At 35.0% G+C, this 27922-nt stretch overlaps 1 protein-coding gene and 1 long non-coding RNA gene across 2 annotated transcripts; one reads left to right on the top strand and one right to left on the bottom strand.

Annotated features, from left to right (window-relative positions):
* Positions 1 to 166: 166 nt before the first annotated feature.
* On the bottom strand, positions 167 to 27739 carry LOC139077454 (uncharacterized). The gene is made up of 3 exons (XR_011529997.1): positions 27547 to 27739; positions 12215 to 12289; positions 167 to 295 (listed from the first exon to the last, which is right to left on the bottom strand). It is a non-coding gene; the product is annotated as an uncharacterized lncRNA (long non-coding RNA).
* Positions 8479 to 9426, top strand: LOC103566979 (olfactory receptor 2W1-like). The gene has a single exon (XM_008543540.1). It carries the CDS (start codon positions 8479 to 8481, stop codon positions 9424 to 9426), a length of 948 nt encoding a protein of 315 aa, XP_008541762.1.
* Positions 27740 to 27922: the final 183 nt, after the last annotated feature.

The raw sequence follows: 27922 nt of genomic DNA, 5'->3' as shown, positions 1-27922 counted from the left end.
CTATAGACAAGGGCACTAAATTTCAGAAAGGTTAAATCACTTGCCTCTGATTACATAGGTAGTAAATGGCAGTGCAGCTATCAGACTCCTGGTCTCTGCCCTGGAAAAAAATTCTGTGCTTTTAAACACTATTGTATATAGCCACAAGGATTAATGAATAAACTTATAGTGTGTGAATTGTTAAACATTCACTTTGTAACATAGTTTATTTAAAACATTAGATATTAGCTAGTAAAGATATAAAATCTGTCATCTCCAACTATCCGCGTGCCTGAATTCAAGGTGGCTCTTTTGTCTGAAATGAAAGATGGCAAAGCATATTAGGCAAAACAGGCTGTGCCCTGGAAAGGACAGCGAGCTGGTTTCCTAGCTAGCACAATGAAGTGATAAAATTAAATAAAAAGCGTAAATAGTAGGAAGAATAAAACATTCTGACATAATTTACACATAATTACTATCCTGAGATTCAATTATTAAGAAATTCTATTAAAATTAAGTCCATAAAGTTAGCAGTTACTAAAGGTACAATTTCAAAAGATAACTATATAAATATAAATAAAATCTTTCATACTGATTATATTTAAACATCACCAAGAATTTACAGTAATAAAGGAATGTTATTTTTAAATGGTAATAGTGATATCATTTATCTAGTAGTTTCTTCTTAAGAAAATGCCGTAGATATATAATCACATGCTCATAAACATTTCCATGCTCAGATAAATTTCGCTGGCATATTTACATTATTGAAAAATTAGAAAAAAATAGCCTTAATGTTTCAGAATAGCAAAATGTTGAATATAATTTATTCATTTATTAGATTATTGTCCCATCAATAAAATTTATATTAGATATGCAATGCCTATTCATGATGCTCATAATATCTCAGTATTGAAAAAGGCATAATATGAAATGTTGTCTGAATATTGCTGAAATACATAGAAATATATTCTTACAAAAGCATGCGAAAACACACTAAAAAAGTGACTGTTAGGATTATCTCTGGATTTGAGATTATTAATGATTTTCATTATACAATTGTATTCCACTTTTCCAAATTTTATTCAGTGATGAGGTATTCTTTTCACAATGTACAAATATATAACAGATGTTATTAAACAATGCCCCACCACCAAGGAGCATTCCTTGTTTAATTCTACTTTTTTCTGGTTACACTAATGGTTGCTGTTCAGTTATACTAATTGGTCTTGCTAGAATATATACTAGACTTCTTGGGTTCTTGTTACAATATTTCCATTGCCATCCAATATGCCTGATTTTGTACTTTAAATATTCTTTCTCAGGACACATGATTAAATCATTCAAAGAGGCAGTTACTGAGAGTGGAGATTGTATGATTAGATTTATATGATATTAATTTCATGTCTTTGGACAATTAACTCAAGTAACTTTTTCATGGGAGTTGTTACGGAGAGTCAATGAGTCGATGTAAAACAGCACAGAGGTGGATAAAATAAAAGATCCTAGTGGATTCTTTTTACTGTGGCGTTTATCTTTCCATGATAACTAAAAACATTTTACTTTAGTCATCAATTTTTTATGCTTAATCATATCCATAGCACAAATTTGCAGAGTTATTTGATAGGTGGTAAGAAAACATTGAAAGTTTAAATCCTTTGGGTTAATGTGTTATCCTAATAAAATTTATACTCTTCCCATATATACATCATTCACCATTCATATGGTGATTTGTTTGATGTAAATGTGGGAGTAATTTTTATGGTAAGAAGAGGCCATTCTACAGTGGATGAAAACTTCTATGCATGAGTGGTCATTTGGACAGTGCAGGAAAACTTCCAGACCTGAGAAGTTCTCTTAAAGGGAAGTAAGACAGAGAAAATAGAAAGGAAGTCACCAACGCCAAATTCCACCTAATTTAAAATTTAGTCCATGGCCAGTTGTAACTTCCACTTCTTCAAGGTATAATACTCACTCATCCCTTTTTGAAGGAAGGAAGGAAAGGAAGCAATGAAGGAAGAAAGGGCAGATTCTGATTTCAAAGTTTCTTCCTGGACAGAGTAATTGTTAAGAATACCTTTTATTCAAGGGCTGATTTGAAAGACGAAGTATCATATAGTAAATCTAAGATGAAGATATACTCAGAAAATATTTTTACATCCTACTTAATCCACAATCATCCAAAATAATTTTCCCTTATGCTCTCTTAGTATAGAATACATTATACTTTCTTAGTACATACTTTCTTAGTTTATCTTTCTTAGTATAAAATGTCCTTTTTTTTGTTATCTTCAATAGATTAGGACATAAATTTGAGCGGTATGCATAATCAAATTGGTCCTGGAAACAAGTATATCTTTTGTATCATTTATACTACCTAACTGGTCCAATAACAAATTCTCTGAAACATTCAGAAGGTGCATGTCAGCAAACTTTCTATACTCTTGTGTTATGTTGCTAAAATGAATTTGTAGTACCTCTAAATCCACTGGAAATCCTTTCCCGATTACAAATTACATATATGTAGAAATATGATTCCTTGGTAAATAACGGCTCATCCACTTGATTATTTAGGTCATTTTCCAAACCTCTAAGCAGATTTCTTACCAAATCTACATTGGTTTGGGGAAGATTTCAGTTCATGCTTTAACAGTATTACCCTGCATGATTTCCCTTATCTGTTGGTTAGCTCTTCCCATAATTAACAATCCTGGAAATTAGAAAAAAAATTACCCAACCTAAACTCAATACCCTACTCACTCTTGCTGTTCAAATATTTGAATATCATTTTCCTCTTTTTCTTTCATTCTAAATAAATTTTATTCTTTTTTTCTTAAAGATTGGCATCTGAGCGTCTCAGCATGGCTTGATGAGTGATGCCACGTCCATGCCCAAGATCCAAACTGGCAAAACCCTGGGCCGCAAAGCGGAGAGCACAAACCTAACCACTTGGCCGGGGGACGGTCCCAAGTTTTATTCTTAATGAAATTATTTTTAATTCACATGCCATGATCACACCTCTCTCTCCTTCTGTTGTCTGCAGTCTTAGTCTCCATAAAACAGACTCCTTGATTGTCAAAATGACAGCCCTCTAAGCAATATTCTCTGTCTGTAAGATCAAGAAAAGTATAAAGAGTAAGAGCAACTTTCCCTCTTCAGAACTAAGGTTCCTTGTCTTCTGAAAGGAGTGATTCAGAAGTTCCACTGCGTCCCTTACCTCTTAGTATTGCTTCATTTTTCGACTTGTAAGGTAATGCTTCACTCTCTGTAGTTTCTCCTGGGTCCAACCTTCTTTGTGTCTAAATTTCATCAAAATATTGACTCTGCTCATCTTTTATCCCATATCTGAAAAAATAGATGGATACCTAGCATCTCCTTGTCTTTTACTCCTAAGGGAATGTATTGACTTTAGGATGGGTTATGTTATAACTTTTGACCTAGGGGAACCAATCTCCCAGTTACAATTAAGCAATGATCATGGAGAAAAGAGCTTGGCCCATGGGGAAAATGTGAAAAATAACATCATAAACTCCTTACAAAGCAAATGAATTCTACATAACACTGCCATTTGGCTCTCCTTCATATAGAATAAATCCAGCAATTTAGAATTGTCTCTTCTCTAGATTATTTCCTGCCTCTGTTATTTACGAATAGACACTTAAGCCAATTTTCAGCCTCAAGGAAAATTTTAAATCCAATCATGATTCTCTTTTATTGAAATAGTTATTTTTTTCAAAGAATCAATGTTTCCTTAACGGCTAAGTGAGAATCATGGGAAAAAATACATTCCCTGGATTGAGTTTTGGATCCATAGTTCTTTTTAATGGATATATACTCAACTCATGAATCTTAAAATTAATATTTAGTGTTTATTTGTGCTAGACACCTTTTCATTGCAGATTAATATAAATTACATCATTTAGTTTTTCCCAGAGCCTCATTAATGTAGTATGTTGTCAAACATTTGGATTTCCTTTTCAATTTGATAGTTGAGAAATGGAGTATTAGTGTTATTTTATTTTGCATTTCTGTTATTATGAATGAAGTTGATATTCTTTTTGTACATTTAAAGGCCACTTGCCCATTTGCAAAATATCTGCTCATATTTGAAGTGCTGTTGTCCATTTACTATGGTTTACAAGTCTTTTTTGTCTTGATTTTTAGGAACTCTTTATTTATTAAGGAGTTGGCCTTTTGCCAACAATATAAAGAGGAATTTTTTTGGTTGTCATTTGTGGTTTGAAATTTCTTATTACATTTTTTTCCATTGAAGTATAATATACATATAGAAAAGTGTAAAACTCATATGTGTATAGCTCAATGAATTTTCACAGAGTGGAAAGACTCCTGTAAGCAGCACACAGTCAAGAGAGAATATATGCACCTGGTCAGAAGCTCCCCTTGTGCTTCTTCCCAGTCACTATCCCCTCATCACAGGATTACTTTCATAGATGGCTAATAATTTTACCTGATTAACTAATAGTTCACTAAAGTCAAATAATTTCAAAATGATCTTTTTCAATTTCCAGACCTCTTCTTTCCTTTACGTTTTTTTAGTTATATTTAAACATAAACTCCAAGTATACACACATTTAATATTCTTGAGAAACTTTAATAATTATAATTTTCTAAACTTTTTAAAAACCTCTATTCATTTCATTTTTATTTTATTCAATTTCTTAATCTTGCCTTCCTTTTACTTTAAGGTTTTTTCAGCCATGTCTATTCTCTGTGCTTTAAATTTTTATTTTATTTCTGTTCTATTTTGTCTTCCATTTCTTGTTCTGGAATGTACTACGTTATTGTTCATCTGATTCTGTCATCATGTATTTTATGAGTTCTTATATTTCTGTCATGTGTCCTAGCTTTATAGAGTTAATTATTTCCTTAAGTTTTTCTTTTCCAATGAAATATGATCATCAATCCTCATGTGCTGCATAGTCACATTTTAAAAGGTGACATGAGTGTCCCTCATTTGCTATTGGCTTCTTTCCTGATCTTTCCTTGCCCATTTATTATGATTATGATTATTTTATTTTATAGATCTGGAACTAATTTTTTTATCACTGTAGTTAAATAAGTTATTTTTATCCTGGACCAATTATTTCAGAATATTTGTGTTGGGGAGGAACAAAGGCCATGTTTTAAGCCATAAGAATGTGACTTCAGACCCAATGCTGTGTGTACAAATGAGCTTTTTAGCTCATAATTTACACCGTCTCCTAAGATTTTCTACTCTAGGTCTATTCACAGTGCGCTCTTGCTTCTCTCAAGTGATCTCACAGTAGAATATATCCTTGGAATATGGTTTATCTCTGTGGTTTCTTGTAGCTTCTTCTGGAAGTCAAATAAGGTGTGGGAACTCTCCCATTGATAAGCTTCATCCCCTGTTCCTCTTGTTTCACTGAGGGCCAGTTTACCCCAGGCTGTATTCAGAGAGGACACATGGGCTCTTTCAGGTGTTGGCAGCAGTGGACAGCGTTTTTCTGCATTCTTCCACACGTGTATGATCTTCTCTAATTTCAGAATATTATCCTATTTTAGGATCTATGTTTCAGAGGACAGTTTTTTAAAGGAAGTTCGCATTTCTGCTTTATTATTCTCCTTGCCATTTTGAGGTGATTTGTCAGAGGAGAGGAGGAAGTAATGGTTTTTCACCATACTAACACTAGAACTTTACATTGTCATTATAAATAATCTCTAGAATCAAGGACAAGACTTACATTCTCTGATCCTATTACTAAAGCTATTCAACAAGAAAAACTGCTGAAAGTTTTCCAAGGAACACATACCCATAAAATGGCAATTTCTGGGGAGTATATAATCAAGCAGTGTGCTGTCAATGGAAGTAATAGGAAGTAATTTAAGTAATACATTATGGTTTCAGGCATAAGTCTATCAAATAATTACCACCACATTTCTCTCATCTTTTCTGTCTGTGGTAGTAATTCTGGTACACTGTGGTGTATCTATTGCTAAAGGTGCCCTTCTTTGTAGAAATCAGGAATTTCATTGTTATTGAAATATATTTGAAAGTTTAGATTGTACAAAAGTAGATGTGATAGAGAAAATAAAACATAATCATTATTATATGTAGGTTTATGTGTCTCATCTGTATTGCTCATTATCTATGTCACCTGTGATAATCTATAACATCTAGACACACAGTGTTCTTCTATATAAAATAGAATAATATCATCAATGAAAGTATTTTGTTCATTTGATCTTGCATTAATATTATTTCCAATAATTATGATGATTTTAATTTCCACACAAAGTTGAGAAGGAGTTGGTCAACTACAGAAATTTGTAGCACTTTTTCTGGGAGATTTTTTTTTTAAATATTTTATCCCTTGAGAAATTTTACAATACATCTTAATTGCAAATGAGATTACCCAGTGTCCCCAAGTTCTTCTCAGATTCAACATATTTCGTCACTGCTATTTAGGGAAATCCACTTGTTATCTTTCACATTAAGGATGTTTCTCCTCTGAATCATATAAATGGGAGGGTTCTTCCTGGATAGGTACATAACTGAGAGAGATGACAGGCAGGGACTGCTTCTGCCACACTCATGTAGGATCCCAATGGCAAGTGGGAGGAAAGGTATAAGTAACGAAGGATTACACTCTCAGTCTTATTTAGGTAAAGAGAGAAAGAAACATTTCCTACTTTAGAAAAGTTATATCTTTTTCCTGCAGAAAATCCTCCATTAAATCACCACCACAGAAAAGCTCACTAAGCTTAATTAGGGTAAGTGGGGAAAGAAATTACATTGTCTTAAAAATATTTTACAAGGTTCCCAAATTTAAAGAAGTTTGCAGAAAAACTTCTAGCTTTTATACCAATTTTCTTTCCTTCAAAGTTTGAGACATAGATTAAGTCTTAAGTTGATATCTAACGCAATATAAGCTAAAATGAAAATGAATACTTGTGCTTTTAATTTCTAACCCTAAAACTTGTAAATTCATTTCAACAAACATTTGTTAAGAACATAGGAAGTACTTTGTGAGACATCTACATAAATAAAACGTTTACAAATCTGTCAAAGAGTTAGTGCTTGTTTTAAGAGGTAAAATATAATGAATTCAATTTTGTGCATATGTTGATATGGGAAGTTGCTGTTGTAAAATTCAGTGTAAATGCCCAGGAATTAGATAAAATTGTAAATCTGAAGATGCAAAAGATGAGTGGACCAGAAAAACAGAATAGTTAGTTCTGTGTGCAAAATTAGTAACTGAAGTCATACAGGAAAAGGAAATATTGGAGAAAGCAGATCAGATACCTAATTAGGAAACTTTGGAGATGAATGCAGAGTGAAAGGAGGAAAGAAATCGAAGTTGCAGTGTGAGAAACGCTAGTGAAAAACCAACTAAAAGGAATTATTTATGAAGGCAGAGGGCAGCTCCAGTATAGGAGATATTAACCTGCTATAGAGAATTCAAGTGGAAAAATAATGTGAAAGAGACAACTGGTTTAGAAACAAGGAATGTTTTTGTGTGTTTGAGAGACTATTTTTAGTTGATTATTTGGATTGAGTTTTAAAAACACACTACGTTTTTTAAATACAAAGGGAAAGAGCCTGGTGTGGTCATCAAAATTTCTTTTAACAAACAGCAAATGTTTATTCATGCTTTCTCTGTGCTCAGGAGAGTCATTAGGGATATAACACAAAAACAAAACAATGCAATTCCCCCTCCTGAAGAGGTTTAATATTTTGAATGCATGAATACTAGAACCAAAATTTTCGTGGGATGAGGGAAAGTACAGAAATGAATAATAAAGACTGAGTATAAAAATAAGAAATGGATGCATTTTTAAAGAATCACTGCATAGGAGGTGGTAAAAGTGAAATCAAAACTACAGGTGAAAAAATAGCATCTGCAATGAAAGAGGGAGAATGCTGGCTCTGGGGCGTGGGGAAGCAAATAACATTTGGAAATATAAGTTTTGAGATGAAAGGAAAAGGTTTGAATTTTAAAGTATAAAGTCAGATAATTTAGATAGCATGATAAAAATGGATAGCAGAACTGAACCTGTGGAGCTTAAACAATTTTTTTAAAAGGGCGTTAGAGATATGAAACTTGCATTTTCTATGAACTCTTGGATGAAGTAGGCAATAATTTGTTGCAGATTTCCAACCTCCTTCTTAGCATCCCAATTAATAAAGGGAAGTCCATCTTTTACTTAGCCACTTTTTCTGTGAATTTTCCTATGAGATTTGCAGTTTTTTGTCTTTGTATAGAAGTAGATAAAGTAATTGAGAGTATGGACTCTATAGGCAAATTGACTTGGGGAGAAATTTTAGACTCAATTGGATAAACAGGAAAAACATTAGAATAATGATGAGACATAAAATATTTGTGTTTTCTTTCATGTCATCATATGTTTTTCCTAATTATATATACCAGTAATATTGTTTATAAATATATTCACCAAAGCTTCCTGTCAGTTGATTTTTAGTTTTCATTTCACAGGTGATACTAAGAAAATAAGAAAATGATCAATGATAGCTACTTTGGTGGATTTATACTCCTTGGATTCCCTGGGCAGCCTGAGCTGGAGACGATCATCTCTGGTGTTGTCTTTTTCTTCTACACTATTGCCTTGATGGGAAATATAGCCATCATCCTGCTGCCATTACTGGATGAACGTCTCCAAACACCCATGTACTTCTTCCTTAGAAATTTAGCCATCTTGGATCTCTGTTACACCACAAATATAGTCCCACAAATGTTGGTCAATGTCTGGGGTAAAGAGAAAAAAATCACTTTTGCTGGCTGTGCCTTTCAGCTTTTCACTGATGTGACACTATGCACAGTTGAATGTATGCTTCTGGCTGTGATGTCTTATGACCGATTTAATGATGTCTGCAAGCCTCTGCACTATATGACCATAATGAATCCCCAACTCTGTCAAGGCCTGATGGCTATGACCTGGGTAATTGGCATCATTAATTGCATGATACTTTCTCCCCATGCTATGAGTCTTCCTCGATGTGGGAACCACCACCTGGATCACTATTTTTGTGAAATATCTGCAATGGTCAAGATTGCATGTGTGGACACCACAGCCATGGAAGAAACTTTATTTGCATTGTGTTTTTTCATTTTCCTCACACCACTTCTTCTCATTCTGGTCTCCTATGGCTTCATTGCTGTAGCTGTACTCAAGTTGAAGTCTGCAGCAGGGAGACAAAAGGCATTTGGGACTTGTTCTTCCCATCTCATTGCGGTGTCTATCTTCTATGGGACTATTATCTACATGTACATACAACCAGGAAATAGTCCTTCTCAGGATGAGGGTAAACTTCTCAGTATCTTTTATTCCATTGTTACTCCCAGCTTGAACCCATTGATTTATACACTAAGGAATAAGGAGTTCAAGGGGGCCATGAAGAGGCTGATTGGAAAAGAAAAAGGTTCTGGAGAAACAGCAGTACATTAGTATCTTTTTACAAAAAGTTTCCAATAAAGAAATTGGCCTCGTGTAACCTTTAAATCATAGTCAACTTACTGTAGTAGTAGTCATCATCTGAAAGTGAAAATAATACCTAAAAATTTTGCTTATATTTTAGCATCAATGTCCCAAATTCCTGGGGATTGATACTAAACTAAAAATGTCTTTCAAAATCACTAGTTGTCATGTTTGACAATCCTTCTACAGCTGCGGCAACAAAGCAGGCTCCACGGAGTCCAAGAGCTGTGTTAAGGAGAGAGAGGAGAAGCATCCTACAAAAGTTGGATTTAAATTAGGATTGATTAAATACCTTTAAACTATCATGATACTGTAACAAAAATGTATAAATTGTATGTGCTAACTATAAATTTTTACAACTCACTAATCTGTTCCTGTTAAGATTAAATCATTTTTCTGCAAATCTCAAACCCTCCTGTTGTCTCTAGCTACTTTTAAAAAAATCCTCATATATCAAACAAACTGACTAAAACCTATTTCTATTTGCAGCTATTTTTTTCAAGTGTCGGGACTTTCTCAAAATTATGCTACCAAAATAAAATGTGGGAATAAATTTGGTACAGAGGTTGATATGATTACAGGGTTAATGAATCATCTTTGGTTTCAAACTTTTGTGTTCATACAGCAAGTACATTAATCATTTTTGTAATTTGGTAGTAAGCAATTGTATGTATTAACTCTTTTTTATAAGTTCAGCATAAACTTGTCTTCAAAATGTTACAAAGACATTACCAAAAAATAAAATAAGAGAAGAATAATATTTCTCATGAACATAGATGCAAACATTCCTAACAAAATCTTAACAAATCAAATCCAGAAATAAAGAAAGATTAATACATTTCAACCAAGTGGGTTTACTCCAACTATCCAAGGTTGAGTTAACATTTGAAAATCAATCACCACATTATTCTGTTATTCATCCATGATGTTGACATAATAAAAGTGAAAAATAACAAGATTATCTCCATAGATTCAGAAAAGCATTTCAACATTCACTTATATGAAAGCAAAGATTCTTAGCAAACTGGGAATAATAACAAACTCCCACTTCTGGTGATGATTAAACTTCCAAAACACATTGTATTCAAGGATGAGGGTAAGCAAACTGCCCAAAGGAAGAGTAAAGAGTCTAGAAACAGACCCTACACATAGACAGTCAACCAATTTCTGACAATTGTGACGCTGCAGTGCAGCAGGGAAAGGACAGTCTTTTCAATAAATGGTTCCAGGTGAAATGGATATCTTTATGAGAGAAAACTATCTAAACTTTATACACAAAAATCAATTTCAACTTGATTATAGATACAAATGTGAGAAGTAAAACTATTTGGGTTTTGATGGTGTTCTTCATGAATTTTGAATAGGAAAAGATTTGTTAACCAAGACATAAACTATTAATCATAATAGAACAAGTTGATTAAATTGGAATATAGTAAAATTTAGGACATCTGTATACCAAAAGGTCCATTAAGAGAGGCAATGTGTTTTGTATATTTGTGTGTCTGTCTGTCTGTCTAGCTGTCCCGAGGAAAGGACTCCTATCCAGAATATATAACGAATTCTGACAAATCAATAAGAAAAAGACAGCTAATAGAACAGTCACTTCACAAAAGAGGACAATCAAATGACCAATAAAGGAAAATGTACTCAACTTCACCAATCATCAAGGAAAATTATAACAAAGAGGTACAAATATTGCTCCATGAGTAATTACTTTGAAAGGAGTACAGTTCCCTACAATTTATATTAGCAGAAGTTTGAGAGTGTGTATAGCAGTGAATGTTAAAGAATATGAAATATAATGCTTGAATGATCTGAATTTAATGACATGAGTGTTATCACCCAAGTGCGGGATACAATGGCTTGGCTGAAGCTCCTGAAAGTGTATGCTGCATTGGCTAACTGAAGCTTGAACGCAGTGATAGTCTACAGTCAATTAGGTTAAAAAGCTGGAAGTTCCCTGATGCCTTGTGGAATAAGGAACTAGCAGTATCAGGAAGATAGGAATTTTGAAATCTGTCTAAGGCAATATACTCAGCCACCCTCCAAACATAACCATGGAAAGCTTGAAGGACATTTCCTCCACTAAGGCATTAAGAAATGAACTGGTAAGGAGAGTATCAGTATTCTTAAAATGCTCTGTGGTGTCTAACTTCTGTGGGCCAGTGATTTTTTAAAAAATTATCCACATTGCAGTAATCTTCTTTTAATGTCTCTGAGAGTTTTAACAGGAACATGATGTGCAAAATCAATGATGGTAGGAAATACAGCAATGGAACTGTTGTACTTGATATCGAAAATAACGATATTCTGGAAAATTAGATGCCAAGAAGTGGCACTTAACCTTCTTAACAAGGTGGAACTGGGTACTACAATTAAGTCACATGACCAAGACATTTTGACCTGCAGGGATCTGTGGTGATGGATAATTTATCATAGGGTTCTTAAGAATAAGATACTTGGCTAAACTACTAAGATGTTAGTTGGAACATATTAGCAGGAAATTTATAGGTCTGGGGGCAGAAATATAATTTGAATCAATATAGTGAAGATTCATGGCCTCTTGCCCAGTTTCCAGACCTAAGCTAGTTCACAGACCCATATTCTCTGAATTGACATTGAGGAGAATTCCTTTAATAAAGGATCCTGCAATGCAACAAAATAATATTCAAGAGTCTTCCCTCAAGTCTTCCCCCAGGGGGACATTTCAGCCACTTAAGAAGTTGACTATACACTAGAGAAGGAGGTTATTAGATACCGGCTCTGAACGGTTGCCAGTCTGTCCCTGGTGATCTGATTATTCCTTCATGCTGCTTTGATGATTGCCTGGCATCTGAAAAGGAAAAAAGACCTGGCATTGAGTTTTAGCTGATTCACTTTGATTCTGAACAATAATCAATTCTTTTATTGTCTTTCTCCTCTGAGAGAGAAAATTCTAAAGGTACTTTTGCTCTGTGAACTAGTATGAAATTCATTTGAAATTTTTTAACAGCTTCAAATAGTATTGGGAGAAGTTAAAATTCAAAGTGACAGAATCCCTGGGGATATGGAGAAAGTGAGATCGTAAACACCAGCAATCCTGTTCAACTTTATAATGAGATCCCTTGGGTCTTGCTCTTCCCTCTTGTAAATAACTGCTTAAGAGGAAATCTCCCTTGCACTTTCCTTGTCTTTAAACACCAAATCTTTATTCAGAATCCTTGAGGATTCCACCCCCTGCCCGGCTCCCCCAGTTATCCAGAGGGAATAGAAAGGGTTAACACAACAATTCATCACTTTCTCAGAAAGTAGGAATGAACCACCCAAAAGGTGAATAGCAATAGATAGAAGCATAATCTGATGCTTCAACATTCCCAATGTGTGCTTCCATTCTTCCATTCTCACACCTTTAAGCTATGAAAGAGGTAAGATAAAAGCCAATTGTTCAATGAAATAAAGGTCGAAATATGTATTTTTCACTTAGAAATTGGGGACAAATGTAGTAAAAATAAAGGAGACCAAAACCCTTGAAGGGTTTTCTTAGTGATGTATAGTCAATAGAACTTCTAATCTTTTTCTCTGAACTAACCCATTTTTCAAAGAAGAAAAAATAAACAGTCTATAAGCAAATCATTATTGAAAAAGTGTGTTTACTGGTACATAGCCAGTGGTAGCTCCTAAACAAACAGACAGAAATTTAAACCACAGAGAATATTAATTAATCTAGGAGATACTCTACCAGGTTTTGTTTTGTTTTGTTTTTTGACTACACAAGATTCTGAAGCTAAAATGAGTATTTTTCAGGAATAATTTTAACTATTTAATCTGTTTTTTTAAAAAGCATCTATTTTAACTCACTAAATTCTTTGGGATATTGTGAAGAAATAATAAGGTAATAATTTTAATTTTGTGATTGTAAGATTATGAGGTTAGAAATCTGGGGAGCTAAGAAGTTTTGATCTTATGGAATATAAAGTAGCTCATTCAAAGGTAGGATCTAGGCATTATAGAAAACATTAAAATTCAGCCTCTGAAAATTGTCCTATGGGAAACAGCAAAAAAAATAATAATTTTTATTCAAGAAAATATACTAAATCTCAGTAAAAAGAGCAAAAGTCTATGGCAGTTGAGCCACAACATACGTCCTATTCCTACCCAACACAGTGTTATGGAAGCCCTACTCTGAATAGGTATGGCCAGGAAGACAAGGATCCCTCTCCCCTAAGCTCCTAGTCAAGACATATAGTACCTCACTGAGAAGGCCAGGCTGCGTGCATTTCTCATCAACTCCAGCTCTGAGTTTCTTAGGCTACAATCCTGGAGATGTGGCCAAGAGATCAGGGGCTCCTTTCCTCTACCCAGCTCCAATTCATAAGGTGGATACTCTACCCTGGGCATGGCAGGCCAACCACACTAGGACCCTGATCATCCTTTCCCTAGCTCACTCATAAATGAAGATACAATACCAAGAGAGGTAAGCAAAGAAGACCAAAGGCTATCACTAAAGGCCAGTGCACTATTCGCAAAGAAATGATGTCATTCCTGCACTCCATCTGTGGAGCAGTGGCACAGAGAAGTCACCCAGAGAGGTAGTTTGCAAGAACAAAGCACCCTGAAGCTCTGTCCAAAGGAACGGACTTGATTTGAAGTAGAATTTTGGAAAGTTCAAGCCTAAGTGTATACTCAGAAACAATGGATGTTTTAATGATAAGCTATTAAGGCAAAGCTGAGACTCTATGGGACACCAAGGTACTCTGCAAGCCCATTAGTTCACCAGAGAAAACCAGGGAAAGAGCCCTCCTGGGGTTGGAACAAACTTCAGAGAGTGACCTCACAAACTACGCCTGCAAAATTGGATCAGACCATGAAGAAATTTATGCCCCTGGGGCATTAACAAAACCAATACAGCAATTGGCCTGAATTTAGTGCAGCCTAACAGCTGGATATAATACCAAATGAGGTGGACTGCTTAACAGAGAAATCAGGAAAAGACAGTCAGAGAGAGACCTGCTAAAACCACTCTCACGCCAGGGTAGCTGTGGACACGCCAGAGGCTTACCCTCTGAGGAACGATCTCAGAGTCTTCACACTGTGGGGAGGGAGGGGTGCTGTAAATGCACTAAAATAGTCCCTCCAAGTCACTAAACAAACAAAAAAGCAAAAAACAAAATAAGTCCTGGAGTGCGGAGGAACACTGTTACCCAAATTTACAACAGTATGTTACCTAAGATGTCTAGTTTTCAACCAAAAATTGAGACATGTAAAGAAATAGGAAAGTGTGACTAACGCGTGAGAAAAAGAGTAGGCAACAAAAACTACTAGTGAGAGGCCCCAAATGTCAGATTTAATAGATAAAGGCATCAAAGCAGCCGTTATGAACATGTTCAAAGAAATACAGGAAACCATGCTTAAAGAAATAAACAAAGGTATGATAACAATGTCTTATCAAATAGAGACTATAAAAAAGAGATAGAAATTATTTTCAAAAATAAATCAAATGGAAGTTCTAGAGTTGAAAAGTACAATAAGTGAAATGAAAACTTCACTGGAGGGGATCAACGGTAGGTTTGAACCGGCAAAAGAAAGTCAGTAAATGTAGAGATGGATTGATAGAGATTTTGCAATCTGAAGAACAGAGAAGGAAAAATGAAATAAAATGAACAGATCCTCAGACAAATGTGGGATGCCATTAAGACATCAAAGTACACGTAATGGAAGGACTAGAAGGAGGAGAAAGAAGCAGAAAATATTCAAAGGTATAATTGCTGAAAAATATCAAATTTGTGAAAAACATTAATCTACACATACAATAAGTTTCTTCCACTAAATAGAACAAATTCATAAAGATCCACATCCAGCTATATCATAGTAAAACTGCTCAAAGATGAAGACAAAGAGAAAATTTTGCAAGCAATAGGAGGAAAATGACCCATCATGTACAAGGGAACCCAAACAAAAATGCCATATGACTTCTCATCAGAAAAAATCGAGACCAGAAGGCAGTGGGATGACACAGAAAAAGTCTTGAAAGAAATGAAGAAGTATCAACCAGGAATCTTAAATACAGGAAAACTATCTTTCAAAAATGAGGGTGAAATAAAGGCAATCCTAGATAAACTAAAAATGAAAGAATTAATTGCTAGAAGACACAGATTATAAGAAATACTAAAATAAGTCTTTAGGCTAAAAGCAAATTATCCCAGGAAATAATTCAAACACACTTTAAAAAATAAAATACATCAGTAAGCGTAGTTATGTGATTATAAATGACCGTAGAAATGCATATTTCTTTTTTTTAACTGATTTAAAAAGCAATTATATAAAGTAATACACATAAAATCATATTTTGTGCCTATATCATATAGAAACATAATAAATTTGACAACAGCAGCACTAAAGAAGTGAGTGAAAACAAAGCTATATTGGAGTAAGCAAATTACATTTTATGATAATTTGAATCAACTAGAGCAAATGGGAGATCCAATATGGTAAATAAGAAAGTTAATATATCAAATTCTATAAATATGTATTTGTTCTCTTCCTTCTGTCAGCTTTCTTAATAGACAAAATATATATAAAAATAATAATTATAACAACGTGGTTTTGGTTGTGTAATTACATAGATGTAATATTTATAACAATAACACAAAAGGTGAGAAGAGGAAGGAGAGCTGTATAGGAGGAATATTTCTGTATATCACCGGAATTAATTATAAATCTGGAGTAGAGTCTGATAAGTTAAGATGTCTATGATATGTCCTAGAAGAACCACTAAGAAAATAACTCAAAAAAAATTATTATAAAAAAAATCACTAAAGAAATGAAAATGTTACACTAGAAAATATTCACTTAATGTAAAAATAACTAAAGGAGGAATAAAGAAACCAAAAGAGAGAGACTTAAGACACATAGAAAATTAACATAAAGTGGCAAGTAAAAAGTCAACTATAGTAATAATATTAAATGTAAATAGATTACATAATCCAATCAATTCAATGGGGAAAGAATGGTCTTTTCCACAAATGGTGCTGAGACGACTGGATATCTACATGCAAAAAGAATGAAATTAGACCTCCATCTCACACCATATAAAAATAAATTCAACCTGGATTATAGACCTAAAAGTAAGAACTAAAATGTAAAACTCTTAGAAGAAAACATACGTGAAATACTTTGAGACCTTGGATTAAGCAATTGTTTGTTATCTATGACACCTAGAGCATAAAGAAGCAAAGAAAAAAAAGATAAAGGATTTGACTTCATCAAACTTAAAAATTTTATGCTTCAAAGGACACCACTGAGAATGAAAAAACTCACAAAATAGAACATAATATATTTGATAGAATTATATTTAGGATACATAAAGAACTCTTACAACTCAATAGTAAAAAGACAACTCACTTGAAAAATGGGCAACATATTTGAATAGACATTTGCCCAAATAAAATGTACAAATATCAATAAGCAAATGCAAAGATATTCAACGTCATTAGTCATCAGGGAAATGGAAATCAACAACACGAGAAGATCTCACTTCACACTCACTAGGGTAGCTGAAATCAAAAACACAGACAAATACAAGTAATGAGAAGGACTCAGAGAAATCCGAAGCCTCATACACTGCTGGTGGGAATGGAAAATAGTGCGGCTGCTTTGAAAAACAGTCTGCTGGTTCTTCAAAGTGTGAAATATAGAGTAACCATTTCACCCAGCAGTTGCACTCCTAGTACATACCCAAGAGAAATGAAAATATATATCCACACTAAAAGTGCACACGTGTTCATAACAGCTTTATTTTTAATACACAAAAAATTAAAACAATCCAAAGTCCATCAACTGATGAATGGATAAGTAAAATATGGTATATTCACACAATAGAATATTTTTCAATAATAAAAATTAATCTTGGGGCTGGCCCGGTGGTGCAGCGGTTAAGTTCGCACATTCTCTTCTCGGTGGCCCGGGGTTTGCCGGTAAAGATCCTGGGTGTGGACATGGCACCGCTTGGCAAGCCATGCTGTGGTAGGCGTCCCACATATAAAGTAGAGGAAGATGGGCATGATGTTAGCTCAGGGCCAGGCTTCCTCAGCAAAAAGAGGAGGACTGGCAGCAGTTAGCTCAGAGCTAATCTTCCTCAAAAAATAAATAAATAAATAAATAAATAATTAACAAATTAATCTTCACACTGATATGTAACATGCTAATATTTGCTACCTCATGGATGCACCTTGAAAGTGTTAGGCAAAGTGAAATAAGCCAGTCACAAAAGACAATATGTTGAATTCCTTCATTTACATGAAATGTTCAGAATAGTCAAATCTATAGAGACAGAAAGAACTGTTGTGCCCTCGGCCTTGGTAGGGAAGGTTGGGAGGAAATGAGAGTGACTATTAATGGGCACAGTCTTTCTTTTTGGCATGATAATGTTGGGATAGTTGCGATAGTTGCTCAACTCTGTGAATATGCTAAAAAACACTGACTGTTTAAATGGGTGAACTCTATGGTATGTGAATTATATCTCAATAAAGGCTTTTTGTTGTTGCCGTTGTTTTGATAATAATGGCTACAGGAGACTTGTGGCTCTCCCAGTTCCTCCACTTTATAACTAAAAATCCTGGACATAACACAACAAACAAACATAAGAAGATTCTGACAAGTAGAAAAAAGAAAAACTACCTAGGAGTCTCAGGACTTGAGGAATGGCACAATGGCATGTTCTTCGGGTTTTCTTTTTGCCTCCCACATATCTAGAATGGGGCACTGGAGAAGCCTTCAACCCAGATCTGCCAGCAGGCACAGAGAAAAACCTCAGGGAAAATCTTTCTCCCTCTAGCCAATGTTCTCAGGAAAATGTGACCTAACCAAATAAAACATTTTGACAATATTCAACCCTCTCCAGCCAAACACTAACAGTTGTGCAAGCAGGGAGCTAATTATCTACCCCCTCATCCCTGCCCAGCAGAAAAAGATAGTGTTGCCTCAATTCGCCTGGGATGGTGTTGGTGGGCCAAGCAGGAAGCTCCTCTTCCAAATTCACCCAGTGAGGATGGTGGCAGTTCTATGATTGCTCTGTAAGTGCAGGGCTAAGTGAGGAGGTGAGCTTCCATTCCACAACTGGTAGTAGCAGGAAGAACTCTGATTTACCTACTAGGATAGTGTCAGTGGAGGGCAGCAGGGAGCTGAGCCTCCACCCCCACTGGAAAAGAATAAGGCAGAACAAGGAAATGTAAGGTGGGACTAGTCAGCACTCTGCTTTCCTACTCTCTGTTGTCAGTGAGGCCTGTCAGGAGCTTAGTTTAAAACCCCTTTCAGGGAGAACAAGGCAGTGTGAATCAGTGCTCCACTTTTGCTGAGAAAGTGTCAAGTTTAATCTCATTTCACCTGACTGCAACAAGGTGGTGAGAGTCAGCACTCAAAACTTTTACAGGGACAATGTCAGCAGGGTGCAAGAGGGAGCTGTATCCAGACTGCATACTACATATAAAAAGGGTGTAATGAGTTTGAAAAACTTGGGGGTTGATCAAGGAACAAGATAGGACTGTGAGATGACAGTAGCATACAGAGAACTTTATTTGGGCAATGCTTTGACAGATTTTCATGTAGAGGAAGTCCCCCACGGTATGAGACCTTCCAAAGGTTATGCCATGGAGTCCACTACACAGGGTAGAGAGGGGCAAGGGAACTTTTGGGGGAGCGGAGTATCAGAGACATGGCTTACATATCTACATGCTAATGCTCAGCAGCCCAGCGTCAGAGAGTTCTGAAGGGCAGCAGTAACAAGGTCTTCTACAGATTCAGAGTGTCTCTCATGTGTGGTTATCAGATGTTTGGTACAGTTTTGTGAGATAGGCAAAGCAAGTAGATATTAAATGGCTAAATATCTGCTTATTTGGCTGCATTTAAAACAATCAGATGTGAAAAAAATTTGGTTTGGCACGATAGACTTTCAAACTAACAGGTCCAAAACTCCTGTGAAGAAGTGAATACAGGATCAATAAACAGAGGCTATCTTTGGTTCATTTATATAACATAGGGTGATTTCCTTATGAAAAAAAAAAATAACTAGGATCAAGAGTCTCACAGCATAATAGCTAAAAATGATAAAGATACAATAAAAACTCACCCATCATACCAGTAACAGGACAATTACAACTTGAATGAGAAAAGACAACCAACAGATGTAAGTATTGAGAAGACTCAGAGGTTGGAATTATATAACAAGGATTTTAAAATAAAATGCTTTACTTAAAATAAGCATGACATAAAATGTAAAAAGCATTAAGTAAAAATGCTTTAACAAGCAAATACATATACTCCTAAAACAAATGATAGAGAATATCTCAGCAAAAACATAGAAGATATAAAAAAGAACCAAAATGAAATTATAAAACTGAAAAATACAATAATCAAAAGGAAAAATAATTCACTAGATAAGCTCACTAATAAATTGAAGATGACAGAGGAAAGAATCAGTAAACTCAAAGACAAATCAATGGGTACTATCTAGTCTTACCAATAGACAAAAAAGAATCTGAAGAAAAAAATTAAGAGAGTCCTTAAGGACCTGTGGAACAATAATAAAAGAAATCTATTGAAGTTTCAGACAGGGTAAAGAAAGTGAGTAAGGATGAAAAAATATTTGAAGAATTAATAGCAAAAAATTTCCCAAATTTGACCCAACGCATAAACTAGAGATTGAAAAAGATAATTGAACACCAAACAGACACATTATAATCAATCTTATGAAAACTAGCAACAAAGAAAAAAATCTTGAAAGACATTAGAAGCAATGCATTATCATTACTATGGGCAAAAGGGATTTAAACACAGCATTTTCATAGAATTCAACCTAGAATACAGGGTAAATATACTGTAAATCTTTCTAGCATTCTGCAAAGGGTTTTGTGGCCATTTACCAAGTCATTTTGCATTGGAGAAGGAAAAAACCCAGATTTTTCAGTCATTACTAGATATTCGTTCTGAACTGATAGTTAATTCTGAGAAACTTAAATGCCATTATGACTTGAAGACAAGTAGTAAATGGAGTTTTAACACAGAACCATCTCACAGTGAACCTAATAGGTCCTCAGTGCCAGTCTATGGTTATTTCTATAGTTCTCTGAAAACTCGGTGAGAAAAGATACACTCAGCAGTCAAGAGCAGCCCTTTTTTAGGCTCCCTGACTCATGGAATAGAAATGACCCGGGTACTAGTTCTTCAGATTAAGTTAATAAACCATTCCTGGAGGAAGCTGTCAGTATTATCTTAGTAGGTTTGCATCTTTCCCTCAGCGGTGGCAGTTTAGTCCAATAGCAAAAGTTGAGTCCAATCTGCAGTGTTTCCAATGCTCCCAGAACTAAGCTCATTGTACTTGGTCAAAAACAGTAGTACCATACAGCTAGCAAATACTCATCAGAGGTCTGGATTCCATCCTCATGGCACCCCTCCCCAGACCATAAGACAGTATCCTCTGTTGAGAAGCATCTCCATGGTGCCCCTTCGTCAAATTTCTAAGTTTTCACAATTCCACCCTCCTCTTTTTGTTCTTCCCCTTCTACAGATAGTAGATACTTCATATAGTTGCTGCCTCTGTGAAATTTTAGTGTTCTCTTTTTAGTTTCTTCTGTTACCTAGTTAACAATTCTCTTTATCTTTACATTAAATTCCCTATGTTAAAATAACTGGTGCAGTTTATGCATATTCAGATTTCATAATAATGTTTTATTTTTAATTCATAATTTTTCATTTTATATAATTATTCTATATATTCCATTAAAAGATGCTGCTATCCATTGTCATAACCAGTTTGTGTAAAATTTTATATTTTCCATTCATTCTCATCTCAAAAGCAGGGCAAATCAATCACTGAATACACAGAAGATAACAGAGTAATCGTAAAACTAGACCATTAACTTGTCCAATAATAATTATGGGTAGGTGAGAAAATGTAACTTCAAAAAATATGAAGAAAATAACTCATGTTCAAGTCAGAGTGAAAATTAAAAATATTTTTGCTATATGAACCAGCAAAACTTCTGACATTTAGTAAAATGAGAAAAAATATAGGCACTCAAACACAGTTTTGGTATGTAGACTATGTAATGTCTACAACAGTCATTTTGGATCAATTCAGAGAAAGGAATTGCTTAAAACTTGAATTACTTAAAACTTCGAATTACTTAAATTACTTAAATTTTTTAATTACTTAAAGCTTAACTTTTGTTACAAATAATTAGTCATAAATTAGGCATGCTTTAAGTATACTCAGTACACTGAAAAAGAACGGGTAATTGCGTTAGAGTAGGGAATGGCAAACCAGGACCCACAGACCAAATCCAGAAAACTGCTTCTTTTTGTAGTAGAGTTTTATCAGAATACAACCACACCTGTTTGTTTATGTATTATCTAGGGCTGTTTAAACACTACAAAGGCAGAGTTGAGTAATTGACAGACCATATGGCCCTCAAAGCCTGAAGATTTACTTGTTGGTTTTTTGCGAACAAAAGGCTTGCCAGCCCGTTTTAGACTATTGTTGAATGGTTACATCGTAACAAGCTGCTGAATGAAATCCTCTGAATCGTTATTTAGAATAACCAAGCTCTTTTCTTCTTGTTCACAGGTCATATATATTCTATATTTGTTCATAAGTAAGGGATATAACTGACACAGTAAGTGGTAAACTTATTTGTTTGTTTCACTTAAGGTTTTCTATAAGACAAGTCCTAACAAAATTCTAAAGTTAGCCTTTGATTTTCTAACGTTGCTGTATATTTGATTGTTTGACCTGACGTTTGTCCACAAATCTTTCTATGTCCCAATTATTCACAAGAAGGAACATTTACCAGCAGTTAGTAATTAAGGTTATCTTTCCTTACTTATTCCATTCTCAAATAAGCAGAGGTTTCACAAAATTCCATCTGGGACCTGCTTTCAATAAACGTACACTTAATAAAGGAAAAAGAAGAGCTCGGATCCAAATGGAGCAAGGTGCCAGTGTTTTATAAATAAGGGTTTCGCAACCTTGGCACTAACTACATTTTGGGCCAAATAATTCTCTGTTGCGAGGGACTGTCCTTTGCACTGCAGCGTGTTTATTAGCACCTACAAGTCAGATGAAAGTGGCAACTCCCCACCTCCTCCTGCCGAGTTGTGAAAACCAAAATGTCTCCAGACATCGTCAAATATCCCCTGGGAAACAAAATTGCCCCTTACTGAGAATCACTGTTATAATTCAAGGCATATTGTTGTACCAAGGGGTACATTTTATTATATGAGAGTTAGCCTATTGGGTCCGTGTGAGACTAGCAGAAATAAGTCATTCCAGCACACAAAGCATAGATGCTCATCCACTCACAAAGACAAAAGTGCAAGCACACATACAGACACATTTGAGAAAATGTTTTTAGTGTCCTTTTGTTTTATTTTATTACATATAGTTTAAAAAGTTTGTTTATAAATAATAAGAGAAAAGGCCATTTTTATATATGCTAAACTACTCTTTTCGGGGCAATGTTATTTCATTGAAAATATTTTTTGTTAAGGAAAGAAATTTTATTTGAATTTTATATTGTCAAATGTTAAGATATGAGGTAACATTTATGGAAATGAGAATGTGAAGCAAATGCTCAGTAATTCAAAATGCATTCCCTGCTCCAAGTTGACGTCTGCTATTTAGGGAGGTTTGATAGCCAATTTCTGGGGATGAGGGTGTGGATGGGACAGCAGGATGGTAATGACACGCTCTGGGGAGGATGGGTGAGAGATGATGAAAAGTACAGTATCTATTTCTTCAAATAGGAGAGGAGGTAGCTATAGGGGGATATGGTTCAGGCTTTCGCAAACTACTTTTTGACGATCTCTTGTTTCTGTTATGAAGCCTCAAGATGCCACCTGCATAAGACCCACAGCTAGATTCCTTTTGGCTCCATATTTTACAAAAGTTTTTTCTTCACCTTCTGTTTTTACTTTGGTTTAACACCAGATGGTGCCAATAGACCGTGGTACCCCCAGCAAACTTTTCACTCACCTCCAGCCTCTTCTGCTTTACCCGGATCCTTGGGCTTCATTGGTGAAATTTCTCCTAATTTCCTTCCTCAGTCAACTCTTCCTATTGCCTTGGTGAAAGCAATAATAATGACTTTTCTTTCAAAAGATCTTTGTGCCCCTTGATGATCCTACCAATGATATCATTTGTACAATGACAATGCTGTAAGATATTTATTCTGTGTCTGTGCCTTCATATATTAAAAATCACTTCTTTGTAAATAAAAATGTATTCCAAGTATATGTACCTGGTTCTGGGTGTATCATTTTATATAATTTGGAAAGGATATTTCCAGAGGTTCAGAATATAAAACCACTGAAAAATCACCACCCAGGGTCAACACATACTCAAAAATCACTGTTTCATAAGGGGTCTGTTAATTCAAGGATCGATATTTGGTGGGAGAAGAATGGGAGAGCAGATTTCGAATAGCTAGAGCCTACTGGTGATGAAGTAAAATGCGTTTTGCTGGGCCCTGTGCCCTAACATTTAGGGGAAAGTCTTAGTTCAAATTCTCTAAAAGACAAAGCTTGTGGCAAGGATAAAGGTGCTGATGTTTTATTTGGGAAGTATGGACTCAGGGCAGCAAGAGGAAAAAGGGAATTGAGAGAAGGGAAATATGAAGCAAGGGGAGGTGATGCATTTTCACACTGGCTACCACTCACGACAAACTGAAATAGACAAAAGGTTGCTCCATAGATGTTTTAACTCTGCGTTTGGGGCTTTCCTTCAAACAAGCTGTGAGGAAAAAATTTCGCCTCTGTTTATAGAAAAAGGAGAAAGTATTAAAGTATATTAAGGAAGAGAAAGCTGTGCCAAATGCTGCTCACAGGCTAAGTGAAATGAGGATTAGGAACTGACTATTGGATTTAGCAATATAGGAGGCATCTGTGGCCTTGTAGAGAGCAGTTTGGGTAGAGGAGAGAGGACAAAAGCCACACTGGAGAGGAAGCAAGAGAGAATGATAGGAGACAAGTTGGAGATAGCAAGCAAACTAACAGTACTTTGCTGAAAACAGAAGGAAATAAATGACTCAATACATGCAGGGTAAGTGGGGTCAAGAGAGGTCAGAAAGAATTTTTTTGTAAGATGGATATAATGATAGCAAGTTTGTGTACTAATAGGAATGATCTATAGTGGGTAAAAAATTGCATGGTAGAAGAAAGGGCGAATCCTGGAATAATGTCTTTGAGTAGATGACGGGCTGGATCCAGGACAGATGTGGATGCTTAGCCTCTGTTGGAGCTAAAAGGAGAAAAAAGAGATCTTCTCATGAACTAACAGCTCATCCATAGCAGCTGGACAGAAATTAGATTGTATAGGTATAGAAGAAAGGGACTGTGTTGACATGGTATTGGAATGTGACAAGAGTTATTTTCTGATTCCTCCAGTTTTCTCTGTGAAGTCAAAGGCAAGGGAATAAATTGGGAGTGAGATTGGAAGAGGAAAGGCTGCACGACTGAAGAAACGGAAGGTGTGAACAGTTACCTGGGGAAGATGGACAGTGAATGCAGAGACTATGAAATATGGAAAATAATGATTTTGTTTTCTGGATTTTTCTTTTGTTTTATTTTGTTTTGTTCAAAGATTTATTTGGTGACATGTTATGATCCTAGGAGATTTAAAACAACAGCTCTAGACTTGACTCACTCCACCATGGTGTTTCCTCATGAATCTCTTTTCTGTTTTCAACTACATAGCTAATTCTTTTGTCATTTTCACTAAAGAACTTTTAAAATCAATTAACATATATATAATTAAACATTAATTTACTTTAATTTTTTCTTTTAACTAAGTAAGTATAGTATGTGGCATACAGAAGTCTTTACAGTTTCAAATGTCTTTGCTCAACTGCTTGTATAAATCTTTCTCTATAGATTGTGTTACAGTGGACTTATTAAAAACAGTATATTGTATATATACTGTCTAGAAAGTAAAATTATTTATGCATAATATTCACATTTACATAACTTATTTTTCTAAAACATCACCCTAAGAATTTAATTCCATTGAGCTTCACATTGAACTCTTGTATAACAATTTAAAGGCAATGAAACTAAAGTAGAATTCATAATTGCTTTCGGACACCTAACACAGTTTTGTTATTACCAGATTTTAAGAAGTAGGTTCATTTGAAGGCTGAATCAACCAAGAAGGTAATTTTCTTCTACCTTTAGATGTATGAATATGGAAAACATCCCGTGTTGTTGAGAGACACTTCCTGTTGCTAGTGGAGGATATATTGAGCCGGAAAAATCCCTTGGTGAAAAGTAATATTGCGAAAGTCCCAATATGTTTCCAGGAGGAGGAAGAGGAAAAGGAAAAAGAGGACTTCCCATTAACTAATTCTTTGGTTTAATTTATAACATTGGAGGAAGAGATAAGGAACCAGATAGGAAGCTGGTCCTGTCTCTTCTCTTTCAAATGGGAGAAATAAATCAGATGTGCTTAAACTACCAAGATTCTTTCATACCAAATCTACTAGACTCTATTTCTAAAGTTTTGAATCATGGACTTTATAACAAAAAGACGTATTAAAACTTCTAAATTCCACTCGTCCTGTGAGGTCATAAGAATTAGGAGAAGCTAGGATAAGCTCTCCTGCATTTGTGGGTGAAGATAACCTAATGGAGGAATCATTTTCCTGAAATCCTTGTCTTATGGAGATGACATCTGATTCATACAAAGCACCTTCTCTCAGTAGATTCCTGAGCCAACATAGATTGAAGCTCATCTATCTCTAGTGATCAAATAATCCAGAGGAATCCCTGATCATCTGAGGCCAGTGTATGATGCTTCATATCACACATCAAGACTATAAAAAAATCCTTTTTGAAGTGGTTTGTTGTATATATCTCTTTAAGTCATTCAGGTTTCCCTGATAGACTAAACTGTCAATCAATTATTATGAGCTTTTTCGCATGGGAAACAATGTGCCTTTGATAAGGATAATTCTAATTTTTGAAGAAGATTGGGTCTTTTTCTATTAGTATATAGCTCTTCATATGTGCATAACTGATCGTTTTTGTCTGCTTTGGAAAGCCTCTCCTCTATCTTTATGTGATTAATCCCCTCTAATGTAAATGCAAATAATCTGTAAGGTTTTATTTGATTTTCTTGATAAACTTTAGTAATTACTTAAATTTTCTGCCAGTGTTTTTTAATTTTACTTTCATACTGTGCATTTTCTGACTGCACAGATGTTTTATTCACTTCAGAAAGCTTTAATATGCTTTTAAGTGTTTCTTTCATTTTCTTCAGATAATTTAATTTATATTTTTATATCTTCTCCAAAGGTTTTAATAAAAGCATATATCAGATTATTCAGAGCTATCTTTGACCAATTATCTAAGCAATCTCTATATTCTAATGTCTTTATTACATTCACTCTGAAAGACCTATACTTGTTTTATCTTCTCCAAAGAGGGGAGCAAAATCCATCATCACTTGCAATTGCTTAGTCAGAGATTTGGTCTGATTTCCCTTGTTATTTAGCACTTGTTCCAAGTGTTAAAATATTATTTCTGTTTATTGAGTTCCTTAATTTTTTTATTTCATCCTTCAGCTTCTTGTGAAAGTAGTTTTTGACTTTCCAAAGATGGACATTTTCATCCCAAATGTACTTTATTCTATGGTAAGTTGTTCCTCATCCATCTGACATATTTTGAAAGTTATTTTGGCTTTAGCCACTGGATACTAAGATGTGCGTGAACATGTCTTCTAGTGACTGAATCCTTGTTATGTGAGTCATCAACTCAACTTGTTCTGAATATCTAGATTTCTTTTATCAATTTTTTTCTTAAAGGATCTAGTTTAAACTCAAAGAGTAGAATTGTTCAAGTTTTTGATTAATTTCCCTTAAACTTAGAGTCCCTAATAATTTGTCCTCAAGATTGGATTAAATTAAAAATATCTTTAGGTTTTCATACACTCTTTTATAGTCTATCTTCCCAAAATCTTTTACATTTTTTCAACTAGAACAGAAATTCTTATGGTAAATTCTTTCTTCCCTATTTGCATAAAGTTGGCTTTTAACTATTAAAAAATCCAAATATAGTTGCACTTACCGCCATCTCCCATGTTAAGCCTTAACGGTCTGATATGAGTCTCACGTCTCCAGGCAATACTGACATGGCCTCCACACAGCTTCTCCAGGGCTTGTATACAGTAAAACTTCGTAGCAGTAAGTGGTCCTCCATGGCACCAGAGCTGCCTCAGGTTGCCAGGACCCTCCTATTCCACAACAAACTGAACTGAAACACCATGGAATATTCCACTCGGAACCCAAACCAGCACCTGGCAACCAGGTGAGAAAATCAGTGGGGTGACTGTGGGGGAGGATAGACAGTGCTTCCCAAATGTCTTCATGTCATATCACACAGAAGGTGGCTGCTCTTGGCCAGAGGACACTGGTCACTAGGAGTGTGTCTATCCTAGCTCCTG

The sequence above is a fragment of the Equus przewalskii genome, chromosome 19, assembly GCF_037783145.1.
Source record: "Equus przewalskii isolate Varuska chromosome 19, EquPr2, whole genome shotgun sequence".
Classification (NCBI taxonomy): domain Eukaryota; kingdom Metazoa; phylum Chordata; class Mammalia; order Perissodactyla; family Equidae; genus Equus; species Equus przewalskii.
This window is presented reverse-complemented; position numbering and strand designations above follow the sequence as displayed.

Coding starts and splice junctions, on each gene's coding strand:
- LOC103566979 (XM_008543540.1), top strand. CDS start 8,479: ATGATCAATGATAGCTACTTTGGTGGATTTATACTCCTTGGATTCCCT.